General features: G+C 37.0%; 1 protein-coding gene across 1 annotated transcript in view; it reads left to right on the top strand.

Moving 5' to 3' along the window:
- The first annotated feature begins 676 nt into the window (after window positions 1-676).
- LOC138320340 (UPAR/Ly6 domain-containing protein qvr-like) overlaps window positions 677-25960 on the top strand; it is a 44371-nt gene continuing 19087 nt past the window's right edge. Inside the window, exon 1 of the mRNA XM_069263260.1 lies at window positions 677-1254. Coding sequence (XP_069119361.1) covers window positions 1191-1254 — 64 coding nt within the window. The 5' untranslated portion in view covers window positions 677-1190. The remainder of the gene's footprint in view (window positions 1255-25960) is intronic.

Raw genomic sequence — 25960 nt, forward strand, 5'->3', positions numbered from 1 at the left:
ACAGCACATTACACACATGGAAGATCGTCTTTGAATGACCCTATTGTGACATTAAACCTATCATAAACAACCAAACAATGTAATCAGGACGACAAAGGTTAAGCAATCTTTGTATTACACCAAGATTACTCTGAAGTGATGTTTTATAAGTAGAAACAAAAGGTGGCATATGCGGCGTGCCTCAACATTCTACAAGTAGCCTTCCGTCTTTAAATGCAATATTAAAATCACATAGGTATTGCATTTCCTCTGTTATGCCACCTTTCTTCACATCTTCACATTCAAACCGAATACGACATGATCTTTACTAAGCGTAAGCGGTAAATAAAAATAAATCAAACTTATCCAAATATAGCTGTATTGAAATTTGTACAGTGCAATAATCCTACTACTTAGTAAGGAAACTCAACAACGCGGTAATATTTGGTAGACAACCAGACCTCGGTTTATGTGACCGACTTTTCCGAAAGAGACATTGGTTATATAGATATGTATATATATGTGCGTCCTCGGTTTGTCGTAAAACCTGGTTCTCTGTCGTAACCTATGTGTAGTCTTATCGATTTTTGTGAACAGTTCACACACAGCCTAACAGATCTAATGCATTACCAACAGACTGTTGGCACGGCCCGAGACTTATATACCCGGCACTTCCCCACGATAGGGCTTCATCAACGCTGTCTTCTTAATTGCTTCAAAAGAAGAAAAAAATAGAGGACAAATAAGATTTTACAAACGCTTCGTCTTTTGTGTTTCTAAGTCGGATGGGATTAGTTAGGTAGTTCGCTGCGAAAAGTAGTATCTACCAGTGACGAACTAACTTGACATTAAACAACATGTGTGATTGCATGTCTGTGTTACACATTTAAATTGTGATTGATTTGCATCACATACATTTGTATTAGCTATAGACCGAGACATAACTATTGTCACTTACGGGGTATTAACAGCAGCCTGGAGGCCTTCAACATTCCACAGTCGGAAGACCGTATCATAATTTTCAAAACGCACATGGCGTTTCAGCAAGTGAAATCCCCCTGTCCAGCGATATATTGAATACGTACTGGTTTGAATACAGGGAATATCATATTTTACGCGTGCATAACTTATTTGGATGTGCAATTTCCGCAAATAACCGTATTTGGAATGTTGGATCTGTTAATAGTTTGATGAACTCATAAACCTTTCCTATGTTCTTTGCAGTTCTCATCATGGTTTACTTTGTGTTTGCCGGAGAAGAAGATTGTTTGGCACGTAAGTATCCTTCTTTGATCACGAACATTGTAATAGAAGTAGTTTATTATGTCCTACTGACAGCCATGGTCATTTAAGGATAGGCTCTCCCGTGTGCGGTACGTACGTGAATGTCTGTATATTTTGGGAGGCTGAGGTATATTCATTTTGGCTCATTAAACTAATGACACTTTTATAGTACTATCAACTCGCTAAATCCGGAAACGGCCAAATCAGTCGTCTAACTTTCAAAGGTAACGGTGTATCTCTGCCATGGAACTTTGAGCCCTTCCTGACAGGGCGAGCGCATATCTCAAAGTTAAGTAATTATATCACCAGCTTGGTAACTTGATTATTTCTTTAAGAAATTAATGACTAGCAACAATAGAAGCTCAATCAAATGACAAATGGCTTGCAAGAAATTTAATACACAATCATTTGTCGTCTCGTTTTGTAGAACTAAAAGGATTTTGTTGTTAAATTAAAGAAAAAAGCGAAATTGCATTCACAGAAAAATTGATATTCCTCCCGATCGAATCTAGCCTCCCTATATCTTGGCGACCGATATAATGTTTCTTCCTAACGTCCTGCTGATACCGCCTCACTATAGCCGTCGGTTGACCGCCCCTGTGAGGTATGCTCAGGGTTCTGTCCCCTGCTGATTAGTGCTCAGCAGTAAAGGAGTGGAGCGATTGGTTTGTCTATTGTCAGTATAATGTGACTAGTTGGGGTGTGTTGTTTGGTGTCTTTGGCGGCATGCTTTAGTGATATAGCACTATAAAAAGAACAAGAGGTCCGCTATTACCAGATGATACAACATGAACATAATTTAGTCTCCCGAAACACACACCATGCACTGTCTCCCGAAACACACACCATGCACTGTCTCCCGAAACACACACCATGCACTGTCTCCCGAAACACACACCATGCACTGTCTCCCGAAACACACACCATGCACTGTCTCCCGAAACACACACCATGCACTGTCTCCCGAAACACACACCATACACTGCACACAAAAAACAAACTGCGTACATCAGAAGTCGTCCTTAAATGACCCTGGTTGTAAATTTAATTAAACGAGCAAACCACCGCCTCGAGTTGAGCGCTCGCCCATGTTAAGTTGTGGTTCATACTTTATTATATTTTGTTTGATTATCACTCTATGAATTGATAGGAATACGATATCCCTTGTTGGACTTTGGCTCTTGCACAATTATTAGAGACATCTTTATCATCGATGTCGGGAATACGTAGGAACTATCATAATTATTACGTCGTACTGCTGGCCGAGTTTTCTGGATACGACAGATGATTTACCTAGTCTTGAACGCTCTGCGTGTGACTTTAACAACGTGCATGTCTTATTTCCGTCTTTTATTTATGACAAAAAAGTCAGTCCTACACTATATAACTTTTTAAGTATTGAAGGACTGAATTATCGTTTGGTATATAGATTAATTTGTATGAACTATTCTAACTACAGATGCAGATACATGATTGATAGAACTCAAGCATAATCACAATAACTATGTCAATATAAAATAGAACCGAATATATTCGACACCAAAAGAACATATTTGTATCGATAACCCAAAACAAATATTGATTTCGAGACCAGGCGCTCTGGAGCAATGTTATTTAACTCCATAAGCAGGCGATGTGTTGCTGTGGTTTGTTTTTTGGGTGACAACAGTTTGGTCGTGGTCCATCTGCCTAAAATAATCTCTTTTTCAATTCCATTACGCTTGCTAGTAGACTATACTCTCAGAACATGTTAACCAGTCGGTCCACTCACTTTGATTCTGAGCGCAGAATACGAGATCTCTGTTAAAGCCTAGTATATGTCCAAAAAGTTGTAGGATTGTCAGAAAAATCTATCGCATCAATACGAACATACGGAAAATACTTTTTTTTCATGTGGGCATCGTCATAAGATTTCACTATCGATGATATTATAAATAGGGGGTATGAAGGTGAAGTTGAAATAATATCAATGCCAGTTATTAAACATATCGCACACATACCCTTTATTATGCATGTGTTCTAAAATACTCAATGATCAATTACTTTCAATATAGATTTTATCGCCTTGGTAAGCTTGGAGTTTGTGTGCCCGTCAAATAGATAAAATGGCATAGCTTTGAAAGTATCAATATGCCTGTGTAACATGTTTTAAGTTTTGATCTTCTCTGCTTGTCATCAATTCATTCTGAAGCGGATTACTTCAAGCTTTTAAGTGACGCTAAATAGACTACGCTGCTCTGACAGGAATTCTACGTCACATCTAACGATTGTGATCAGAAATCACTTTAAACAGGAGCGAGAATAACTCCGTTCGTCCACATTTGTTGGATTTTAATGCTCTTTTCGTGTTTTAGCAAGTTGTATCTGTTAAAATCAATAGATAGTCTTGTATTCTTGATATCCCTCAAATAATGGGAATCTACCATTTTCTATTGAAGCAATGCTATATTGTCAAACGTTTACAAAATGGAGAAAATCGAGATTCAAACAATTCTGTGACTTAAACAGTTGAAATCATCTATACTTTGAATACTACCTCCCGGCATTTTGTTTTAAATAAACCGTGTGAAGCATTTCTTAATTAAACCTTTAAGACGTTCATTGTGGATTTCAATTATCTAAATATTTTCCAAATAAATAGGGTGTGTTCTGAAAAGCGACATTGTCCAATAAAGACTAGAAACCTCCTCTCTCCTTTCTTTTATAGCTACGATATTATTAGTTATATAGTCAGTTACTGACCCCCTATAAAGGCATAGAGGGTCAGTAAGATTTATAGGGGGCGAGGGCGTAGCCCGAGCCTCCTATACTTCTTACTGACCCTCTATGCCTTTATAGGGGGTCAGTAACTGACTATATAACGAATTTATCGCATCGAGGACCATTTATTTGTTTTAATAATTCTTTGTTTCCTATTTGTTTGGTCAAGAATCTGAAATCAAACTTAAATCATACTGGCACGAATGATAACAAACAATCGCCACTTTTAAAATAATAGGCCAAATATTTATCTATGTATTTCTTTCAAGAATTTTCAAATATACTATATAAGGAACCTGCAGAATAATAATGAATAATTCATAAATCAACAATAATTTCGACATTCCTTTGAGCACAGTAGGCCTACCTCCTACGACACCAGACCGTCTGTAAGCTTATATAATAAGAGTGACACAAACATCCATCTAACATTTTAAGCACAATCTCCTTGATCATCTGTGCATTCTCGCTGAGATAATCACTTAAAAGTTATGCCGATAAATTGATTGTAGAGTGAAGATTGATCTGTAGGTACGAACACCTTCATTTGTTTATAATCACAGTCTAGAAAACGCTTGAATTCTTACGTTTGACTTTCAGCGCGTCATCAACTTTCGAACTGGCGTAGGGGAAGCAACTCGTATTTAAAAAACGCATATCATGTAATTTGAAGTATTAAAACGATTAAAGTTATTTTCACACAAAAATTAACAAGTAATATATAGTTTTACGGTAATGAAGTGGTATGTTTAGTTGAAGAGAATGTTTTAAAATTTTGAAGCGAGGGCGACAGCCGCCATATTGCACCATAATAAAATTTACTGACCCCCTATAATGTAATAGGGGGTCACCACGTGACGGCTCTCCGCCAATCATTTGGGGACATTTCCGTCCGAGGTGCGATAAATGATGTTGATATTTGAAATTATTAAAGTAACTAGTTGTAATCATTGGTTCATGCGTGATTTATACAAATTCATTAGTAATGTAAATGGCATGTGGAAAACACTTAATCCAACGCGAAGTATTTGAATATGAGTAACTTAATCCAACGCGAAGTATCTGAATATGAGTAACTTAATCCAACGCGAAGTATCTGAATATGAGTAAGCGACATCATATATTCTTCATAATCTTCATATTATCACTCGCAAATAAGAAATGATTTCAGAGGTCTGACAAAAGTCAGAAGTACAGAAATGAAACCAGAACTGCCTTAGGGAAATTAAAAAAAAACATGTGCCGTCATCTATTGTTTATTGGTGTTTCGTTCCATATCATGATTTGGTTTCCAGGAAATTGTTTGCTCTTTTGCTTTAGTTTGGTATGGTTTATCAAATTGTCCTATTCACAAGCAGTTTCATTTAAGGACGGCCTCTCCTGTATGTGATGTGTTGTGTGTGTAACGTCCTATTAACAACCAGGGTCATTTAAGGACGGCCTCCCGTGTATGTGATGTGTTGTGTGTGTAACGTCCTATTAACAACCAGGGTCATTTAATTAAGGACGGCCTCCCGTGTATGTGATGTGTTGTGTGTGTAACGTCCTATTAACAACCAGGGTCATTTAAGGACGGCCTCTCCTGTATGTGATGTGTTGTGTGTGTAACGTCCTATTAACAACCAGGGTCATTTAAGGACGGCCTCCCGTGTATGTGATGTGTTGTGTGTGTAACGTCCTATTAACAACCAGGGTCATTTAAGGACGGCCTCTCCTGTATGTGATGTGTTGTGTGTGTAACGTCCTATTAACAACCAGGGTCATTTAAGGACGGCCTCCCGTGTATGTGATGTGTTGTGTGTGTAACGCCCTATTAACAACCAGGGTCATTTAAGGACGGCCTCTCCTGTATGTGATGTGTTGTGTGTGTAACGTCCTATTAACAACCAAGACCATTTAGAGACGGCCTCCCATCGTGTTGTGTCTTTCTGTACATGGAACTCTTGCTCTTTTTATAGTGTTATACCACTTAATCATACCGCCGAAGACACCAAGCAACACACCCCACCCGGTCACAATATACTGACATCGGGAATTTCCACACAAGAAATATATTCATTTGATGCCTATTAGAACATTTAGGGTAGTTATGTGTAATTTATAATGATTGATTATCACCATAACCGCATGCTACAGCCATTCTGATTCGACGGTCATGTAAACTACTATATAGCAAATATAATGCAAATGTATCTATACTTACACCTTACCTGTAAGTGTTCATTAGACCATAAAATAAGTAACGATTATTGCAGTTGATGGAATGTATATATCAATTCCAAAGTATCATTTGTTGATATAAAAGTTCATGAAGAGTTAAAAACTTACAACGCTTTGAGGTAACTTTTCAACTGTCATATGATAATTAATCAAAACATTAATTAATGAAGCTTTTTGATATTCATTTAAATAAATGTGATTTCCTTATTGCATTGTCTGCTTACACATCTTATCAGCATTGGTTAGTCGGTCTATTGATAGACCTAATTATTAGAACAAGATGAGTAATGACTATCTCCACTCTCTTACAGCATGTGTTAATATGGTCGACTGCACACAAGTCCAGCCCCTTACATGTAATAATCCTGATTGGCCACGAAAGGGAATTATATTTGAACTTAACTGTGATAGCAAGATATTTATTAGCCATATTTTTTTCTTTGTGAAAGATTGGAGTTATGCAGTAAGATATTTATTAGCCATACTTTTTCTTTGTGAGAGGTTGGAGGTATGCAGTAAGATATTTATTTTGAGATATGCAGTAAACATGATTTACCTGTGTAAACAGTTAGTAAAGGTCATTGCATAGCTATCGAATAATATGGGATGTATTGCACCCGAGAGAAGCCAGGGGCCAATTAGTCCTGAGTGACAAGAAATCATGCAATAACTGACTTACTGTATGCTTCTTAACCTCGAACAAAAAGACTGGTTGATTGAAAAATACACACCTTTCCATCCCTATACCCTACTATCCAAATGTTTTCCATTTGATTTAAAAGTATATTATGCTTGTGAGCACTTTTCGGTACTAGGGAATCTTGGCTCAATATAAATGCATCAGTTTGTCATTACCTATCGTAAGAATTACAAGGATTTTGCTATGTGTCGTGATAAAACCTTTGACTTTGGGAAATGCTGCATACAAACATTTTAGGGAATCCGCATATGTACAGTATGAAACAATTGGATTATTGTCAAGCTCGGTTCAACGATTGGAAGAAAAATAAGCAAATGAAAAAATTGTCGGAAACATTGAATGTAAGTAAATTGTATTTTAAATCAATTTCATATGTTCAACTGATATAATGCATATATTAATTTCAGAGTGCCATTTGTTGGTATAGAGATTCCTAAAGAGTTTAAACTTTTCTTTACAAAGCTATTAAGTTTCAGCTTTCGTATGTTAAGTGAAAACTTAATTAATTAAGCCTTTTGATGTTCATAACTTGAAATTTATTTTCTTATTACAATGTCGTTTTACAAATCTTATCAGCATTGCTTATTTGGTCTGTTGATTGATTTAATCAATATAACAAGGCTGGTAATGATTATCTCCCCTCTTTTACAGTATTTGTTACCATGGTTGACTGAATAAATGTACAGCCCCTTTCATGGTCATGTAATCCTGATTGGCCATGAAAGGGGATTATGTGTGGACTCGACTGTGTCAGCAAGGGATTTATTGGCCACTCTTTTCCTTCGTGAGAGGTTGGAATATGCAGTAAATTTAGTTCTAATCATAAAAATCTAAATCCAATGTGGAATATACACTCTCCCTGGGTCAATGTAAAACCTCAAACCATTATGGAATATAGACCCTCTGGATCTGGAGAATCTATATTCTACATTGGTTTTAGGTTTTACATTGATCCAGGGAGAGTCTATATTCTACATTGGTTTTAGGTTTTACATTGACCCAGGGAGAGTCTATATTCCACATTGGTTTTAGGTTTTACATTGATCCAGGGAGAGGAGAGTCTATATTCTACATTAGTTTCTCCCTGGATTCTCCCTGGATCAATGTAAAACCTAAAACCAACGTGGAATATAGATTCTCCCTGGATCAATGTAAAACCTAAAACCAATGTGGAATCAAGACTCTCCCTGGATCAATGTAAAACCTAAAACCAATGTAGAATATAGATTCTCCCTGGGTCAATGTAAAACCTAAAACCATTGTGGAATATAGACCCTCTGGATCAATGTAAAACCTAAAACCAATGTAGAATATAGACTCTCCCTGGATCAATGTAAAACCTTAAACCAATGTGGAATATAGATTCTCCCTGGATCAATGTAAAACCTAAAACCAATGTACAATATAGACTCTCCCTGGATCAATGTAAAACCTAAAACCAATGTAGAATATAGATTCTCCCTGAATCAATGTAAAACCTAAAACCATTATTGAATAGCAACCTTCTGGAACAATGTAAAACCTAAAACCAATGTAGAATATAGACTCTCCCTGGATCAATGTAAAACCTAATACCAATGTGGAATATAGACTCTCTGGATCAATGTAAAACCTAAAAGCAATGTAGAATATAGACTCTCCCTTGATCAATGTAAAACCTAAAACCAATGTGGAATATAGATTCTCCCTGGATCAATGTAAAACCTGAAACCAATGTGGAATCTAGACTCTCCCTTGATCAATGTAAAACCTAAAACCAATGTAGAATATAGACTCTCCCTGGATCAATGTATAACCTAAAACCAATGTGGAATATAGATTCTCCTTGGATCATTGTAAAACCTAAAACCATTGTGGAATATAGACTCTCCCTGGGTCAATGTAGAACCTAAAACCAATGTGGAATATAGACTCTCCCTGGGTCAATGTAAAACCTAAAATCAATGTGGAATATAGATTCTCCCTGAGTCAATGTAAAACCTAAAACCAATGTGGAATATAGATTCTCCCTGAGTCAATGTAAAACCTAAAACCAATGTGGAATATAGACTCTCCCTGAGTCAATGTAAAACCTAAAACTAATGTGGAATATACACTCTCCCTGGGTCAATGTAAAACCTAAAACCAATGTATAATATAGATTCTCCCTGGGTCAATGTAAAACCTAAAACCATTGTAGAATAGAGATTCTCCCTGGATCAATGTAAAACCTAAAACCAATGTGGAATATAGACTCTCCCTGGGTCAATGTAAAACCTAAAACCATTATGGAATATAGACTCTCCCTGGATCAATGTAAAACCTAAAACCAACGTGGAATATAGACTCTCCCTGGATCAATGTAAAACCTAAAACCAACGTGGAATATAGACTCTCCCTGGGTCAATGTAAAACCTAAAACCATTATTGAATAGAGACCCTCTGGATCAATGTAAAACCTAAAACCAATGTGGAATATAGACTCTCTCTGGGTCAATGTAAAACCTAAAACCAACGTGGAATATAGACTCTCCCTGGGTCAATGTAAAACCTAAAACCAATGTGGAATATTGACTCTCCCTGGATCAATGCAAAACCAGTTTGGAATATTGACTCTCCCTGAATCAATGCAAAACCATTGTGGAATATAGACTCTCCCTGGATCATTGTAAAACCTAAAACCAATGTGGAATATAGACTCTCTCTGGGTCAATGTAAAACCTAAAACCAACGTGGAATATAGACTCTCCCTGGATCAATGTAAAACCTAAAACCATTGTGGAATATTGACTCTCCCTGGATCAATGCAAAGCCATTGTGGAATATTGACTCTCCCTGAATCAATGCAAAACCATTGTGGAATATAGACCCTCTGGACCAATGTAAAACCTAAAACCAATGTGGAATATAGACTCTCTCTGGGTCAATGTAAAACCTAAAACCAATGTGGAATATAGACTCTCGATCAATGTAAAACCTAAAACCAATGTGGAATATAGACTCTCTCTGGGTCATTGTAAAACCTAAAACCAATGTGGAATATAGACCCTCTGGACCAATGTAAAACCTAAAACCAATGTGGAATATAGACTCTCTCTGGGTCATTGTAAAACCTAAAACCAATGTGGAATATTGACTCTCCCTGGATCAATGCAAAACCAGTTTGGAATATTGACTCTCCCTGAATCAATGCAAAACCATTGTGGAATATAGACCCTCTGGATCAATGTAAAACCTAAAACCATTGTGGAATATTGACTCTCCCTGAATCAATGCAAAACCATTGTGGAATATAGACCCTCTGGATCAATGTAAAACCTAAAAACCATTATGGAATATAGACTCTCCCTTGATCAATGTAAAACCTAAAAACAATGTGAAATATAGATTCTCCCTGGATCAATGTAAAACCTAAAACCAACGTGGAATATAGACTCTCCCTGGATCATTGTAAAACCTAAAACCAATGTGGAATATTGACTCTCCCTGGATCAATGCAAAACCAGTTTGGAATATAGACTCTCCCTCCATCAATGCAAAACCACTGTGGAATATAGACTCTCCCTGGATCAATGTAAAACCTAAATCCAATGTGGAATATTGATTCTCCCTGGATCAATGTAAAACCTAAAACCAATGTGGAATATTGACTCTCCCTGGGTCAATGTAAAACCTAAAACCAATCTGGAATATTGACTCTCCCTGGATCAATGCAAAACCATTGTGGAATATTGACTCTCCCTGAATCAATGCAAAACCATTGTGGAATATAGACCCTCTGGACCAATGTAAAACCTAAAACCAGTTTGGAATATAGACTCTCCCTCGATCAATGCAAAACCACTGTGGAATATAGACTCTCGAACAATGTAAAACCTAAAACCAGTTTGGAATATAGACTCTGCATGAATCAATGTAAAACCTAACACCATTATTGAATAGAGACCCTCTGGATCAATGTAAAACCTAAAACCAATGTGGAATATTCACTCTGCCTGGATCAATGCAAAACCAATGTGGAATATAGACTCTCCCTGGATCAATGTAAAACCTAAAACCAATGTGGAATATAGACTCTCCCTGGATCAATGTAAAACCTAAAACCAATGTAGAATATAGACTCTCCCTGGATCAATGCAAAACCAATGTGGAATATAGACTCTCCCTGGATCAATGTAAAACCTAAAACCAATGTGGAATATAGACTCTTCCTGGATCAATGTAAAACCTAAAACCAATGTGAAATATAGACTCTCCCTGGATCAATGTAAAACCAATGTATAATATAGACTCTCCCTTGATCAATGTAAAACCTAAAACCAATGTAGAATATAGACTCTCCCTGGATCAATGTATAACCTAAAACCAATGTGGAATATAGATTCTCCTTGGATCATTGTAAAACCTAAAACCATTGTGGAATATAGACTCTCCCTGGGTCAATGTAAAACCTAAAACCAATGTGGAATATAGACTCTCCCTGGGTCAATGTAAAACCTAAAATCAATGTGGAATATAGATTCTCCCTTAGTCAATGTAAAACCTAAAACCAATGTGGAATATAGATTCTCCCTGAGTCAATGTAAAACCTAAAACCAATGTGGAATATAGACTCTCCCTGAGTCAATGTAAAACCTAAAACTAATGTGGAATATACACTCTCCCTGGGTCAATGTAAAACCTAAAACCAATGTATAATATAGATTCTCCCTGGGTCAATGTAAAACCTAAAACCATTGTGGAATATAGACCCTCTGGATCAATGTAAAACCTAAAACCAATGTGGAATAGAGATTCTCCCTGGATCAATGTAAAACCTAAAACCAATGTGGAATATAGACTCTCCCTGGGTCAATGTAAAACCTAAAACCATTATGGAATATAGACTCTCCCTGGATCAATGTAAAACCTAAAACCAACGTGGAATATAGACTCTCCCTGGATCAATGTAAAACCTAAAACCAACGTGGAATATAGACTCTCCCTGGGTCAATGTAAAACCTAAAACCATTATTGAATAGAGACCCTCTGGATCAATGTAAAACCTAAAACCAATGTGGAATATAGACTCTCTCTGGGTCAATGTAAAACCTAAAACCAACGTGGAATATAGACTCTCCCTGGGTCAATGTAAAACCTAAAACCAATGTGGAATATTGACTCTCCCTGGATCAATGCAAAACCATTGTGGAATATTGACTCTCCCTGAATCAATGCAAAACCATTGTGGAATATAGACCCTCTGGACCAATGTAAAACCTAAAACCAGTTTGGAATATAGACTCTCCCTCCATCAATGCAAAACCACTGTGGAATATAGACTCTCCCTGGATCAATGTAAAACCTAAATCCAATGTGGAATATTGATTCTCCCTGGATCAATGTAAAACCTAAAACCAATGTGGAATATTGACTCTCCCTGGGTCAATGTAAAACCTAAAACCATTATTGAATAGAGACCCTCTGGATCAATGTAAAACCTAAAACCAATGTAGAATATTGACTCTCCCTGGATCAATGTAAAACCTAAAACCAATGTGGAATATTGACTCTCCCTGGATCAATGTAAAACCAGTGTGGAATATAGACTCTCCCTGGATCAATGTAAAACCTAAAACCAATGTGGAATATTGACTCTCCCTGGGTCAATGTAAAACCTAAAACCATTATTGAATAGAGACCCTCTGGATCAATGTAAAACCTAAAACCAACGTGGAATATAGACTCTCCCTGGGTCAATGTAAAACCTAAAACCATTATGGCATATAGACTCTCCCTGGGTCAATGTAAAACCTAAAACCAATGTGAAATATAGACTCTCCCTGGGTCAATGTAAAACCTAAAACCAATCTGGAATATTGACTCTCCCTGGATCAATGCAAAACCATTGTGGAATATTGACTCTCCCTGAATCAATGCAAAACCATTGTGGAATATAGATCCTCTGGACCAATGTAAAACCTAAAACCAGTTTGGAATATAGACTCTCCCTCGATCAATGCAAAACCACTGTGGAATATAGACTCTCGAACAATGTAAAACCTAAAACCAGTTTGGAATATAGACTCTGCATGGATCAATGTAAAACCTAACACCATTATTGAATAGAGACCCTCTGGATCAATGTAAAACCTAAAACCAATGTGGAATATTCACTCTGCCTGGATCAATGCAAAACCAATGTGGAATATAGACTCTCCCTGGATCAATGTAAAACCTAAAACCAATGTGGAATATAGACTCTCCCTGGATCAATGTAAAACCTAAAACCAATGTGAAATATAGACTCTCCCTGGATCAATGTAAAACCAATGTATAATATAGACTCTCCCTGGATCAATGTAAAACATAAAACCAATGTGGAATATAGATTCTCCCTGGGTCAATGTAAAACCTAAAACCAATGTAGAATATAGACTCTCCCTGGATCAATGTAAAACCTAAAACCAATGTGGAATATAGATTCTCCCTGGATCAATGTAAAACCTAAAACCAATGTAGAATATAGACTCTCTCCCTGGGTCAATGTAAAACCTAAAACCAATGTGGAATATAGATTTTCCCTGGGTCAATGTAAAACCTAAAACCAATGTAGAATATAGACTCTCCCTGGATCAATGTAAAACCTAAAACCAATGTACAATATAGACTCTCCCTGGATCAATGCAAAACCAATGTGGAATATAGACTCTCCCTGGATCAATGTAAAACCTAAAACCAATGTGGAATATAGACTCTCCCTGGATCAATGTAAAACCTAAAACCAATGTGGCATATAGATTCTCCCTGGATCAATGTAAAACCTAAAACCAATGTAGAATATAGACTCTCCCTGGATCAATGTAAAACCTAAAACCAATGTAGAATATAGACTCTCCCTGGATCAATGCAAAACCAATGTAGAATATAGATTCTCCCTGGATCAATGTAAAACATAAAACCAATGTCGAATATAGACTCTCCCTGGATTAATGTAAAACCTAAATCCAATGTGGAATATTGATTCTCCCTGGATCAATGTAAAACCTAAAACAAATGTGGAATATTGACTCTCCCTGGGTCAATGTAAAACCTAAAACCATTATTGAATAGAGACCCTCTGGATCAATGTAAAACCTAAAACCAATGTGGAATATTGACTCTCCCTGGATCAATGTAAAACCTAAAACCAATGTGGAATATTGACTCTCCCTGGATCAATGTAAAACCTAAAACCAATGTGGAATATAGACTTTCCCTTGAGCAATGTAAAACCTAAAATCAATGTGGAATATAGACTCTTCTTGGGTCAATGTAAAACCTAAAACCAATGTGGAATTTAGACTCTCCCTGGATCAATGTAAAACCTAAAACCAATGTGGAATATAGACTCTCCCTGGATCAATGTAAAACCAATGTGGAATCTAGACTCTCCCTGGATCAATGTAGAACCTAAAACCAATGTGGAATATTGATTCTCCCTAGATCAATGTAAAACCTAAAACCAGTGTGGAATATAGACTCTCCCTGGATCAATGTAAAACCAGTGTGGAATATAGACTCTCCCTGGATCAATGTAAAACATAAAACCAATGTGGAATATAGACTCTCCCTGGATCAATGTAAAACCTAAAACCAATGTGGAATATAGACTCTCCCTTGATCAATGTAAAACCTAAAAACAATGTGAAATATAGATTCTCCCTGGATCAATGTAAAACATAAAACCAATGTGGAATATAGACTCTCCCTGGATCAATGTAAAACCTAAAACCAATGTGGAATATAGACTCTCCCTTGATCAATGTAAAACCTAAAAACAATGTGAAATATAGACTCTCCCTGGATCAATGTAAAACCAATGTGGAATATAGACTCTCCCTGGGTCAATGTAAAACCTAAAACCAATGTGGAATATAGACTCTCCCTGGATCATTGTAAAACCTAAAACCAATGTGAAATATAGATTCTCCCTTGATCAATGTAAAACCTAAAACCAATGTGGAATATAGATTCTCCCTGGATCAATGTAAAACCTAAAAACAATGTGGAATCTAGACTCTCCCTGGATCAATTTAAAACCATTGTGGAATCTAGACTCTCCCTGGGTCAATGTAAAACCTAAAACCAATGTGGAATATAGATTCTCCTTGGGTCAATGTAAAACCTAACACCATTATGTAATATAGACCCTCTGGATCATTGTAAAACCTAAAACCAATGTGGAATATAGACTCTCCCTGGGTTAATGTAAAACCTAAAACCAATGTGGAATATAGACTCTCCCTGAATCAATGTAAAACCACTGTGGAATATAGACTCTCCCTGGATCAATGTAAAACCTAAAACCAATGTGGAATATAGACCTTCTGGATCAATGTAAAACCTAAAACCAATGTGGAATATAGACTCTCGATCAATGTAAAACCTAAAACCAGTTTGGAATATAGACTCTGCATGGATCAATGTAAAACCTAAAACCAATGTGGAATATAGACTCTCCGTGAATCAATGCAAAACCACTGTGGAATATAGACTCTCCCTGGATCAATGCAAAACCACTGTGGAATATAGACTCTCCCTGGATCAATGTAAAACCTAAAACCAATGTGGAATATAGACTCTCGATCAATGTAAAACCTAAAACCAATGTGGAATATAGACTCTCCCTTGATCAATGTAAAACCTAAAACCACTGTGGAATATAGACTCTCCCTTGATCAATGTAAAACCTAAAACCACTGTGATCATGTAAAATATTGACTCTCCCTGGATCAATGTAAAACCTAAAACCACTAACCATGTGGAATATAGACTCTCGATCAATGTAAAACCAATGTGGAATATAGACTCTCCTGGATCAATGTAAAACCTAAAACCAATGTGGAATATAGACACTCCCTGGATCAATGTAAAATCAATGTGGAAATAGACCTAAAACCACATGTGAATATAGATCCCCTGATCAATGTAAAACCTAAAACCAATGTGGAATATAGACTCTCCCTTGATCAATGTAAAACCTAAAACCAATGTGGAATATAGATTCTCCCTGGATCAATGTAAAACCTAAAACCAATGTGGAATATAGATTCTCCCTGGATCAATGTAAAACCTAAAACCAATGTGAAATATAGATTTTCCCTTGATCATAAAATGTAAAACCTAAAACCAATGTGGAATATAGATTCTCCCTGGATCAATGTAAAACCTAAAACCAATGTGGAATCTAGACTCTCCCTGGATCAATTTAAAACCATTGTGGAATCTAGACTCTCCCTGGGTCAATGTAAAACCTAAAACCAATGTGGAATATAGATTCTCCTTGGGTCAATGTAAAACCTAACACCATTATGTAATATAGACCCTCTGGATCATTGTAAAACCTAAAACCAATGTGGAATATAGACTCTCCCTGGGTTAATGTAAAACCTAAAACCAATGTGGAATATAGACTCTCCCTGAATCAATGTAAAACCACTGTGGAATATAGACTCTCCCTGGATCAATGTAAAACCTAAAACCAATGTGGAATATAGACCTTCTGGATCAATGTAAAACCTAAAACCAATGTGGAATATAGACTCTCGATCAATGTAAAACCTAAAACCAGTTTGGAATATAGACTCTGCATGGATCAATGTAAAACCTAAAACCAATGTGGAATATAGACTCTCCGTGAATCAATGCAAAACCACTGTGGAATATAGACTCTCCCTGGATCAATGCAAAACCCACTGTGGAATATAGACTCTCCCTGGATGTGGAAAACCTATAAACTCCAATGTGGAATATAGACTCTCCCTTGATCAATGTAAAACCTAAAACCACTGTGGAATATAGACTCTCCCTTGATCAATGTAAAACCTAAAACCACTGTGGAATATAGACTCTCCCTTGATCAATGTAAAACCTAAAACCACTGTGGAATATAGACTCTCCCTTGATCAATGTAAAACCTAAAACCACTGTGGAATATAGACTCTCCCTGGATCAATGTAAAACCTAAAACCAATGTGGAATATAGATTCTCCCTTGATCAATGTAAAACCTAAAACCACTGTGGAATATAGTGATCAATGTAAAACCTAAACATGTGGAATATAGACTTGTCAATGACCATGACAATCAAAACCATGAATATAGATGTAAAACCTAAATGTGAATAGACCTGGATCAATGTAAAACCTGAATAAACAAAACCATGTGGAATATAGACTCTCCTGATCAATATGCATAAAACTAAAACGTAAAACTGTCGTAAAACCTAAACCAATGTGAATATAGACTCTCCCTTGATCAATGTAAAACCTAAAACCAACTGTGGAATATAGACTCTCCCTTGATCAATGTAAAACCTAAAACCACTGTGGAATATTGACTCTCCCTGGATCAATGTGAAACCTAAAACCACTGTGGAATATAGACTCTCCCTTGATCAATGTAAAACCTAAAACCAATGTGAAATATAGATTCTCCCTTGATCAATGTAAAACCTAAAACCAATGTGGAATATAGACTCTCGATCAATGTAAAACCTAAAACCAGTTTGGAATATAGACTTTGCATGGATAAACCATTGTGGAATATTGACTCTCCCTGGATCAATGCAAAATCAATGTGGAATATAGACTCTCCCTAGATCAATGTAAAACCTAAAACCAATGTAGAATATAGACTCTCCCTGGATCAATGTAAAACCTAAAACCAATGTAGAACATAGACTCTCCCTGGGTCAATGTAAAACCTAAAACCAATGTAGAATATAGACTCTCCCTGGATCAATGTAAAACCTAAAATTCAATGTGGAATCTAGACTCTCTGGATCAATAGTGAACATTAAACTCTCAGCAGTAGATACATAAATAACGGTATCTCTTTTACTAGACGTATCTCTTTTACTAGACGGTAGCCTGCACCAGACACTTTCCAATCTCTGCCAAAACTGTCGGCCGTTAACATGGCAATACTATATCATTTGTCGGACTTTCAGCCCATCACAATTTTTAGCCTAACATCACTGCAGACCTGAGTTTCAAAAAAGTATCGATGCTGTACACAACGAGTTAAATACTTCCTTACATAAAACTTAATTATTTCAAATTAAAACACATTAATATGAGTAATGTTTTACGATGTTGGTGTTACTATCTGATATCACGATGATCTTTCATAACTTTTAACAGTTTGAAGCTTAATAGTAAATGGTTTACGGCTATACATTTTAATGTTTTGCTGACATATAAATACATGCACTTGTGTTATGGGGAAATGAAACAAAAACACATCTAGATAGAGGGCATGCATTCCTACCGCAGTCTCCCAAAACACGCACCTCGCACTACACACACGTTACACACCGCATGCATGGGAGCCCGTCCTTACATGACCATAGCTGTTAATAGGACGTTAATTAATCAAACAAACAAACATCCTACACCTGACATCACATACACCAAGAATCGGATCGTCCCTTTACGTGTTTTATGTAATGAACAAGTTAATTTCATGTGTAATTTTACGAAACAAGTCAAAAATGTTTTAGGTCAGTCAGGAAGACCTATAATCACGTTTTGCCCGTTGTCGTCCGCCGTTCGTAAACTTTTCAGATTTTGAAATTCTTTTCAAGTTCGATTTGGCTGAAACTTGCCTGAAATGATCTTGACATGGGTCCCGACAAAGTGGATTGTTATTTTTGGGTGCGATATCGAAACAGGAGTGATAATCGTGCAGTGTCTAGTGAACTTCTAATAGTGGATCCATTTCTAGTGCTAAATGATCCTGACATAGTCCCGACAAAGAGTTGTTAATTTTGGTGATCTAGTGAAATCCAAAGAGTGTGGCGCCATTTCTATTAATATCACTGACTAGTGCAAATGATAATCAGTGACCGGTGTTCATAGTGGATCCATTTTAGTGCGTATCACTGCAGTGTATACATCAACTTGGTTTCAAAGAATGCATAGCGGATTCCGCCATTATGTCTGCCTTCCTCGAATTCACTGAAGTGTATAATCGTGGTGTCAGGTTTTTAGTGACGATCCATTTCTAGTGCTGACGTCATCAACTGAATTTCAAGCCGATGAAAAAATCAGGTCATAGTGGACATATGCTAAAAAAATATGATAAACGGGCGAAATCACTGGATATCAGGCGGATTATTTGATAGATTTAGTTAGAAGTAACTGTCTATTCTGCTCAGCATCCAAACAATAAAAGGTCTATTGCGTGTACGATATGTTATGGACATTTTCATACTGTAAATGTAGAATTATCGTGGTGATTAAAAAGTAAACAAATTTCTAGTGCTAACTGAAAATGTCCTCCTTTCTTTTGGAACTTCGCGCTTCGTATATCTGAAAAAAATGGTACTGTCAACTGCCATTAAACAGTAAGACACAGCTTTTTCACAGGGGTGATGATACCATTATCAAAGGAACATTCAATCAATAATGAATTTGATTTAGACTTGTGTAACTCGGGAGAGTGACATCAGCAATAACTACGACTAATCACGGAACCGGAGCAATTCCGGAACACACTTTAGTGGTGTAGTGATAATAGTGGAGCCGATTTCTAGTGCTATATCACTGAAGTGTATAATCGTGGTGTCTAGTGATAATAGTGGAGTCATTTCTAGTGCTATATCACTGAAGTGTATAATCGTGGTGTCAGGTGTTAATAGTGGAGCCATTTATAGTGCTATATCACTGAAGTGTATAATCGTGGTGTCTAGTGTTCATAGTGGATCCATTTCTAGTGCTATATCACTGAAGTGTATAATAGTGGTGTCTAGTGTTTATAGTGGAGCCATTTCTAGTGCTATATCACTGCAGTGTATAATCGTGGTGTCTAGTGTTAATAGTGGAGCCATTTCTAGTGGTATATCAATGAAGTGTATAATAGTGGTGTCTAGTGTTTATAGTGGAGCCATTTCTAATGCCATATCACTGAAGTGTATAATCGTGGTGTCTAGTGATAATAGTGGAGCCATTTCTAGTGCTATATCACTGAAGTGTATAATCGTGGTGTCTAGTGTTCATAGTGGAGCCATTTAATCGTGATGTCTAGTGATAATAGTGGAGCCATTTCTAGTGCTATATCACTGAGGTGTATAATCGTGGTGTCTAGTGTTCATAGTGGATCCATTTGTAGTGCTATATCACTGAAGTGTATAATCGTTGTGTCTAGTATTCATAGTGGAGCCATTTCTAGTGCTATATCACTGAAGTGAATAATCGTTGTGTCTAGTATTCATAGTGGAGCCATTTCTAGTGCTATATCACTGAAGTGAATAATCGTGGTGTTCAGTGTTCATAGTGGATCCATTTGTAGTGCTATATCAATGAAGTGTATAATCGTGGTGTCTAGTGATAATAGTGGATACATTTCTAGTGCTATATCACTGAAGTGTATAATCGTGGTGTCAGGTGTTCATAGTGGATCAATTTCTAGTGCTATATCACTGAAGTGTATAATCGTGGTGTCTAGTGTTCATAGTGGAGCCATTTCTAGTGCTATATCACTGAAGTGTATAATCGTGGTGTCTAGTGTTCATAGTGGAGCCATTTCTAGTGCTATATCACTGAAGTGTATAATCGTGGTGTCAAGTGTTCATAGTGGAGCCATTTCTAGTGCTATATCACTGAAGTGTATAATCGTGGTGTCTAGTGTAAATAGTGAAGCCATTCCTAGTACTATATCACTGAAGTGTATAATCGTGGTGTCTAGTGTAAATAGTGGATCCATTTCTAGTGCTATATCACTGAGGTGTATAATCGTGGTAAATAGCGTTAATAGTGGATCCATTTCTAGTGCTATATCACTGAAGTGTATAATCGTGGTGTCTAGTATTCATAGTGGATCCATTTCTAGTGCTATATCACTGAAGTGTATAATCGTGGTGTCAGGTGTTCATAGTGGATCCATTTCTAGTGCTATATCACTGAAGTGTATAAATCGTGGTGTCTAGTGATAATAGTGTGGATCCATTTCTAGTGCTATATCACTGAAGTGTATAATCGTGGTGTCTAGTGTTTAATAGTGGAGCCATTTCTAGTGCTATATCACTGAAGTGTATAATCGTGGTGTCAGGTGTTCATAGTGGATCCATTTCTAGTGCTGTATCACTGAAGTGTATAATCGTGGTGTCTAGTATTCATAGTGGATCCATTTCTAGTGCTATATCACTGAAGTGTATAATCGTGGTGTCAGGTGTTCATAGTGGATCCATTTCTAGTGCTATATCACTGAAGTGTATAATCGTGGTGTCTAGTGTTTATAGTGGATCCATTTCTAGTGCTATATCACTGAAGTGTATAATCGTGGTGTCTAGTGTTCATAGTGGAGCCATTTCTAGTGCTATATCACTGAAGTGTATAATCGTGGTGTCTAGTGTTCATAGTGGATCCATTTCTAGTGCTATATCACTGAAGTGTATAATCGTGGTGTCTAGTGTTCATAGTGGAGCCATTTCTAGTGCTATATCACTGAAGTGTATAATCGTGGTGTCTAGTGTTCATAGTGGATCCATTTCTAGTGCTATATCACTGAAGTGTATAATCGTGGTGTCTAGTGTTAATAGTGGATCCATTTCTAGTGCTATATCACTGAAGTGTATAATCGTGGTGTCTAGTGTTCATAGTGGAGCCATTTCTAGTGCTATATCACTGAGTGTATAATCGTGGTGTCAGTGTTCATAGTGGATCCATTTCTAGTGCTATATCACTGAAGTGTATAATCGTGGTGTCTAGTGTTCATAGTGGATCCATTTCTAGTGCTATATCACTGAAGTGTATAATCGTGGTGTCTAGTGTTCATAGTGGAGCCATTTCTAGTGCTATATCACTGAAGTGTATAATCGTGGTGTCTAGTGATAATAGTGGAGCCATTTCTAGTGCTATATCACTGAAGTGTATAATCGTGGTGTCTAGTGTTCATAGTGGATCCATTTCTAGTGCTATATCACTGAAGTGTATAATCGTGGTGTCTAGTGTTAATAGTGGAGCCATTTCTAGTGCTATATCACTGAAGTGTATAATCGTGGTGTCTAGTGTTCATAGTGGATCCATTTCTAGTGCTATATCACTGAAGTGTATAATCGTGGTAAATAGCGTTAATAGTGGAGCCATTTCTAGTGCTATATCACTGAAGTGTATAATCGTGGTGTCTAGTGTTCATAGTGGAGCCATTTCTAGTGCTATATCACTGAAGTGTATAATCGTGGTGTCTAGTGTTAATAGTGGAGCCATTTCTAGTGCTATATCACTGAAGTGTATAATCGTGGTGTCTAGTGTTCATAGTGGAGCCATTTCTAGTGCTATATCACTGAAGTGTATAATCGTGGTGTCTAGTGTTCATAGTGGATCCATTTCTAGTGCTATATCACTGAAGTGTATAATCGTGGTGTCTAGTGTTAATAGTGGATCCATTTCTAGTGCTATATCACTGAAGTGTATAATCGTGGTGTAGTGTTAATAGTGGAGCCATTTCTAGTGCTATATCACTGAAGTGTATAATCGTGGTGTCTAGTGTTAATAGTGGAGCCATTTCTAGTGCTATATCACTGAAGTGTATAATCGTGGTGTCAGGTGTTAATAGTGGAGCCATTTCTAGTGCTATATCACTGAAGTGTATAATCGTGGTGTCTAGTGTTAATAGTGGAGCCATTTCTAGTGCTATATCACTGAAGTGTATAATCGTGGTGTCTAGTGTTAATAGTGGAGCCATTTCTAGTGCTATATCACTGAAGTGTATAATCGTGGTGTCTAGTGTTCATAGTGGATCCATTTCTAGTGCTATATCACTGAAGTGTATAATCGTGGTGTCTAGTGTTCATAGTGGAGCCATTTCTAGTGCTATATCACTGAAGTGTATAATCGTGGTGTCTAGTGTTCATAGTGGATCCATTTCTAGTGCTATATCACTGAAGTGTATAATCGTGGTGTCTAGTGTTCATAGTGGATCCATTTCTAGTGCTATATAACTGAAGTGTATAATCGTAGTAAATAGCGTTAATAGTGGAGCCATTTCTAGTGCTATATCACTGAATTGTATAATCGTGGTGTCTAGTGTTAATAGTGGAGCCATTTCTAGTGCTATATCACTGAAGTGTATAATCGTGGTGTCTAGTGTTAATAGTGGAGCCATTTCTAGTGCTATATCACTGAAGTGTATAATCGTGGTGTCTAGTGTTAATAGTGGAGCCATTTCTAGTGCTATATCACTGAAGTGTATAATCGTGGTGTCTAGTGTTCATAGTGGATCCATTTCTAGTGCTATATAACTGAAGTGTATAATCGTAGTAAATAGCGTTAATAGTGGAGCCATTTCTAGTGCTATATCACTGAATTGTATAATCGTGGTAAATAGCGTTAATAGTGGAGCCATTTATAGTGCTATATCACTGAAGTGTATAATCGTGGTGTCTAGTGATAATAGTGGAGCCATTTCTAGTGCTATATCACTGAAGTGTATAATAGTGGTGTCTAGTGTTTATAGTGGAGCCATTTCTAGTGCTATATCACTGCAGTGTATAATCGTGGTGTCTAGTGTTAATAGTGGAGCCATTTCTAGTGGTATATCAATGAAGTGTATAATAGTGGTGTCTAGTGTTTATAGTGGAGCCATTTCTAATGCCATATCACTGAAGTGTATAATCGTGGTGTCTAGTGATAATAGTGGAGCCATTTCTAGTGCTATATCACTGAAGTGTATAATCGTGGTGTCTAGTGTAAATAGTGGAGCCATTTCTAGTGCTATATCACTGAAGTGTATAATCGTGGTGTCTAGTGTTCATAGTGGAGCCATTTCTAGTGCTATATCACAGAAGTGTATAATCGTGGTGTCTAGTGATAAAAGTGGAGCCATTTCTAGTGCTATATCACTGAAGTGTATAATCGTGGTGTCTAGTGATAATAGTGGAGCCATTTCTAGTGCTATATCACTGAGGTGTATAATCGTGGTGTCTAGTGATAATAGTGGAGCCATTTCTAGTGCTTTATCACTGAGGTGTATAATCGTGGTGTCTAGTGTTCATAGTGGATCCAATTCTAGTGCTATATCACGATTATACACTTCAGTGATATAGCACTAGAGATGGATCCACTATAAACACTAGACACCACGATTATACACTTCAGTGATATAGCACTAGAAATGGATCCACTATGAACACTAGACACCACGATTATACACTTCAGTGATATAGCACTAGAAATGGATCCACTATGAACACTAGACACCACGATTATACTCTTCAGTGATATAGCACTAGAAATGGATCCACTATAAACACTAGACACCACGATTATACACTTCAGTGATATAGCACTAGAAATGGATCCACTATTAACGCTATTTACCACGATTATACACCTCAGTGATAAAGCACTAGAAATTGCTCCACTATTATCACTAGACATCACGATTATACACTTCAGTGATATAGCACTAGAATTGGATCCACTATGAACACTAGACACCACGATTATACACTTCAGTGATATAGCACTAGAAATGGATCCACTATTATCACTAGACATCACGATTATACCACAGTTTGACAAAACATATACACATTTAACACATTGTATGTAAGGAAATCCTTTAATGACATTATTTGTTATTATGTTACTTGATGATGGAAGCTCCTATCTTGTCTTTGCTGAAGTCGGCAGATAGACACTCGCCCAATAACCTGCACCCTTTATCTACCTACAAACTATTTTAAATGTGATTTAATGGATTTTTCATTCGCATATGTCCTCAGGAAATTTAAATTGCATTTGCAAAGGAAAGCTCGTAAAATCCCAATTCTTGTAGTAATGCCTGGAGCTAGCTGATAGCAGACGGGCCTACAAATGGTTCAACACCTTGAAATGTGTGAGCTATTTCAGAAGTTATTATTGCATTTAGAGCATTGTTCCGATTGTAAAGTCCCGTGCACTTGCGAAATTTCATTTCGAATTAGGATTTGTTTTAAATACCAATAGAGTTACTATACAATGAGCCTTGAATAAATAGGAAATTTCAGTGTTTGTATTGCTTCCGAACTACGCCAATTGGGGAGTGAATTATGCAGATTGTTAATTGCGCTGAAATTTGTGTGGAAGTTTAACTTCATGTTGGTATTTTATGCTTTCAATACATGCAAGGTTGTTGCTTTCTTCCAATTGGATTCTGTCAATACTCTAACTACCTCACAACTACAAACCTCCTTGTACAATCCACAATCGATACAGAAATGCCAAACACGATATTGTTTTTACTACAAAAAATACAGATCTCAAATATTCCAATTATTTTTATCGTTGCGGAAAATCTCATTTGTTTTAATTATAACTTGTTCGCGTTTAGATGGACGATTGGTCGGTTTCGATCAGCAGTGACATGTGGTTATTTGTCATGACAGTTAATGTGAAAATGTTTTAAAGAACTACAAATCACAAACCCTTAAAACACGGATGTAATGTCAGCCATTGTGATTCTAATTTTAGGGGTCAAAGGGTATAAATATTGGGTTTGTGAAGTTCAGTTCAGAAAACTGATACATTTTTTTTAAAGTAGGTCACAGTGACCTCGTTAAGTATTTGTTCCATTTCAGTGTTTAAATCTTTAATATTTTTGCTGAAATCTAAGATTTTCAGCCCTCCATCATCAGATGGTGGGCCATGAAATCGCCTGTCGTCCGTGGTCCGTCCGTCCGTTAACAATTCTTGTTACCGCTAATGTAACCACTCAGAGAGTACTTAAGAGATCCGACTCAAATTGCATGTGAATGTTCCCCTAGGTACCTAGTTGTGTATATTGCATTTTGGGACCGATCGGTGAACAAGATTGCCGACAGGCCGCCACCTTCGATTTTGATAACTGAAGTTTGTTACCGCTATTTCTCAGATAGTACTGAAGGGATCTGTCTCAAATTTCACATGCATGTTTCTCTAATGTCCTAGTTTGACATATTGTATTTTCGGACCAATCGGTGGACATGATGGCCGACAGGCCGCCATCTTGCATTTTGAAAACTGAAGTTTGTTACCACTATTTCTCAGAAAGCAC

Source organism: Argopecten irradians, chromosome 4, assembly GCF_041381155.1.
Source record: "Argopecten irradians isolate NY chromosome 4, Ai_NY, whole genome shotgun sequence".
NCBI classification, from domain to species: Eukaryota; Metazoa; Mollusca; class Bivalvia; order Pectinida; family Pectinidae; genus Argopecten; species Argopecten irradians.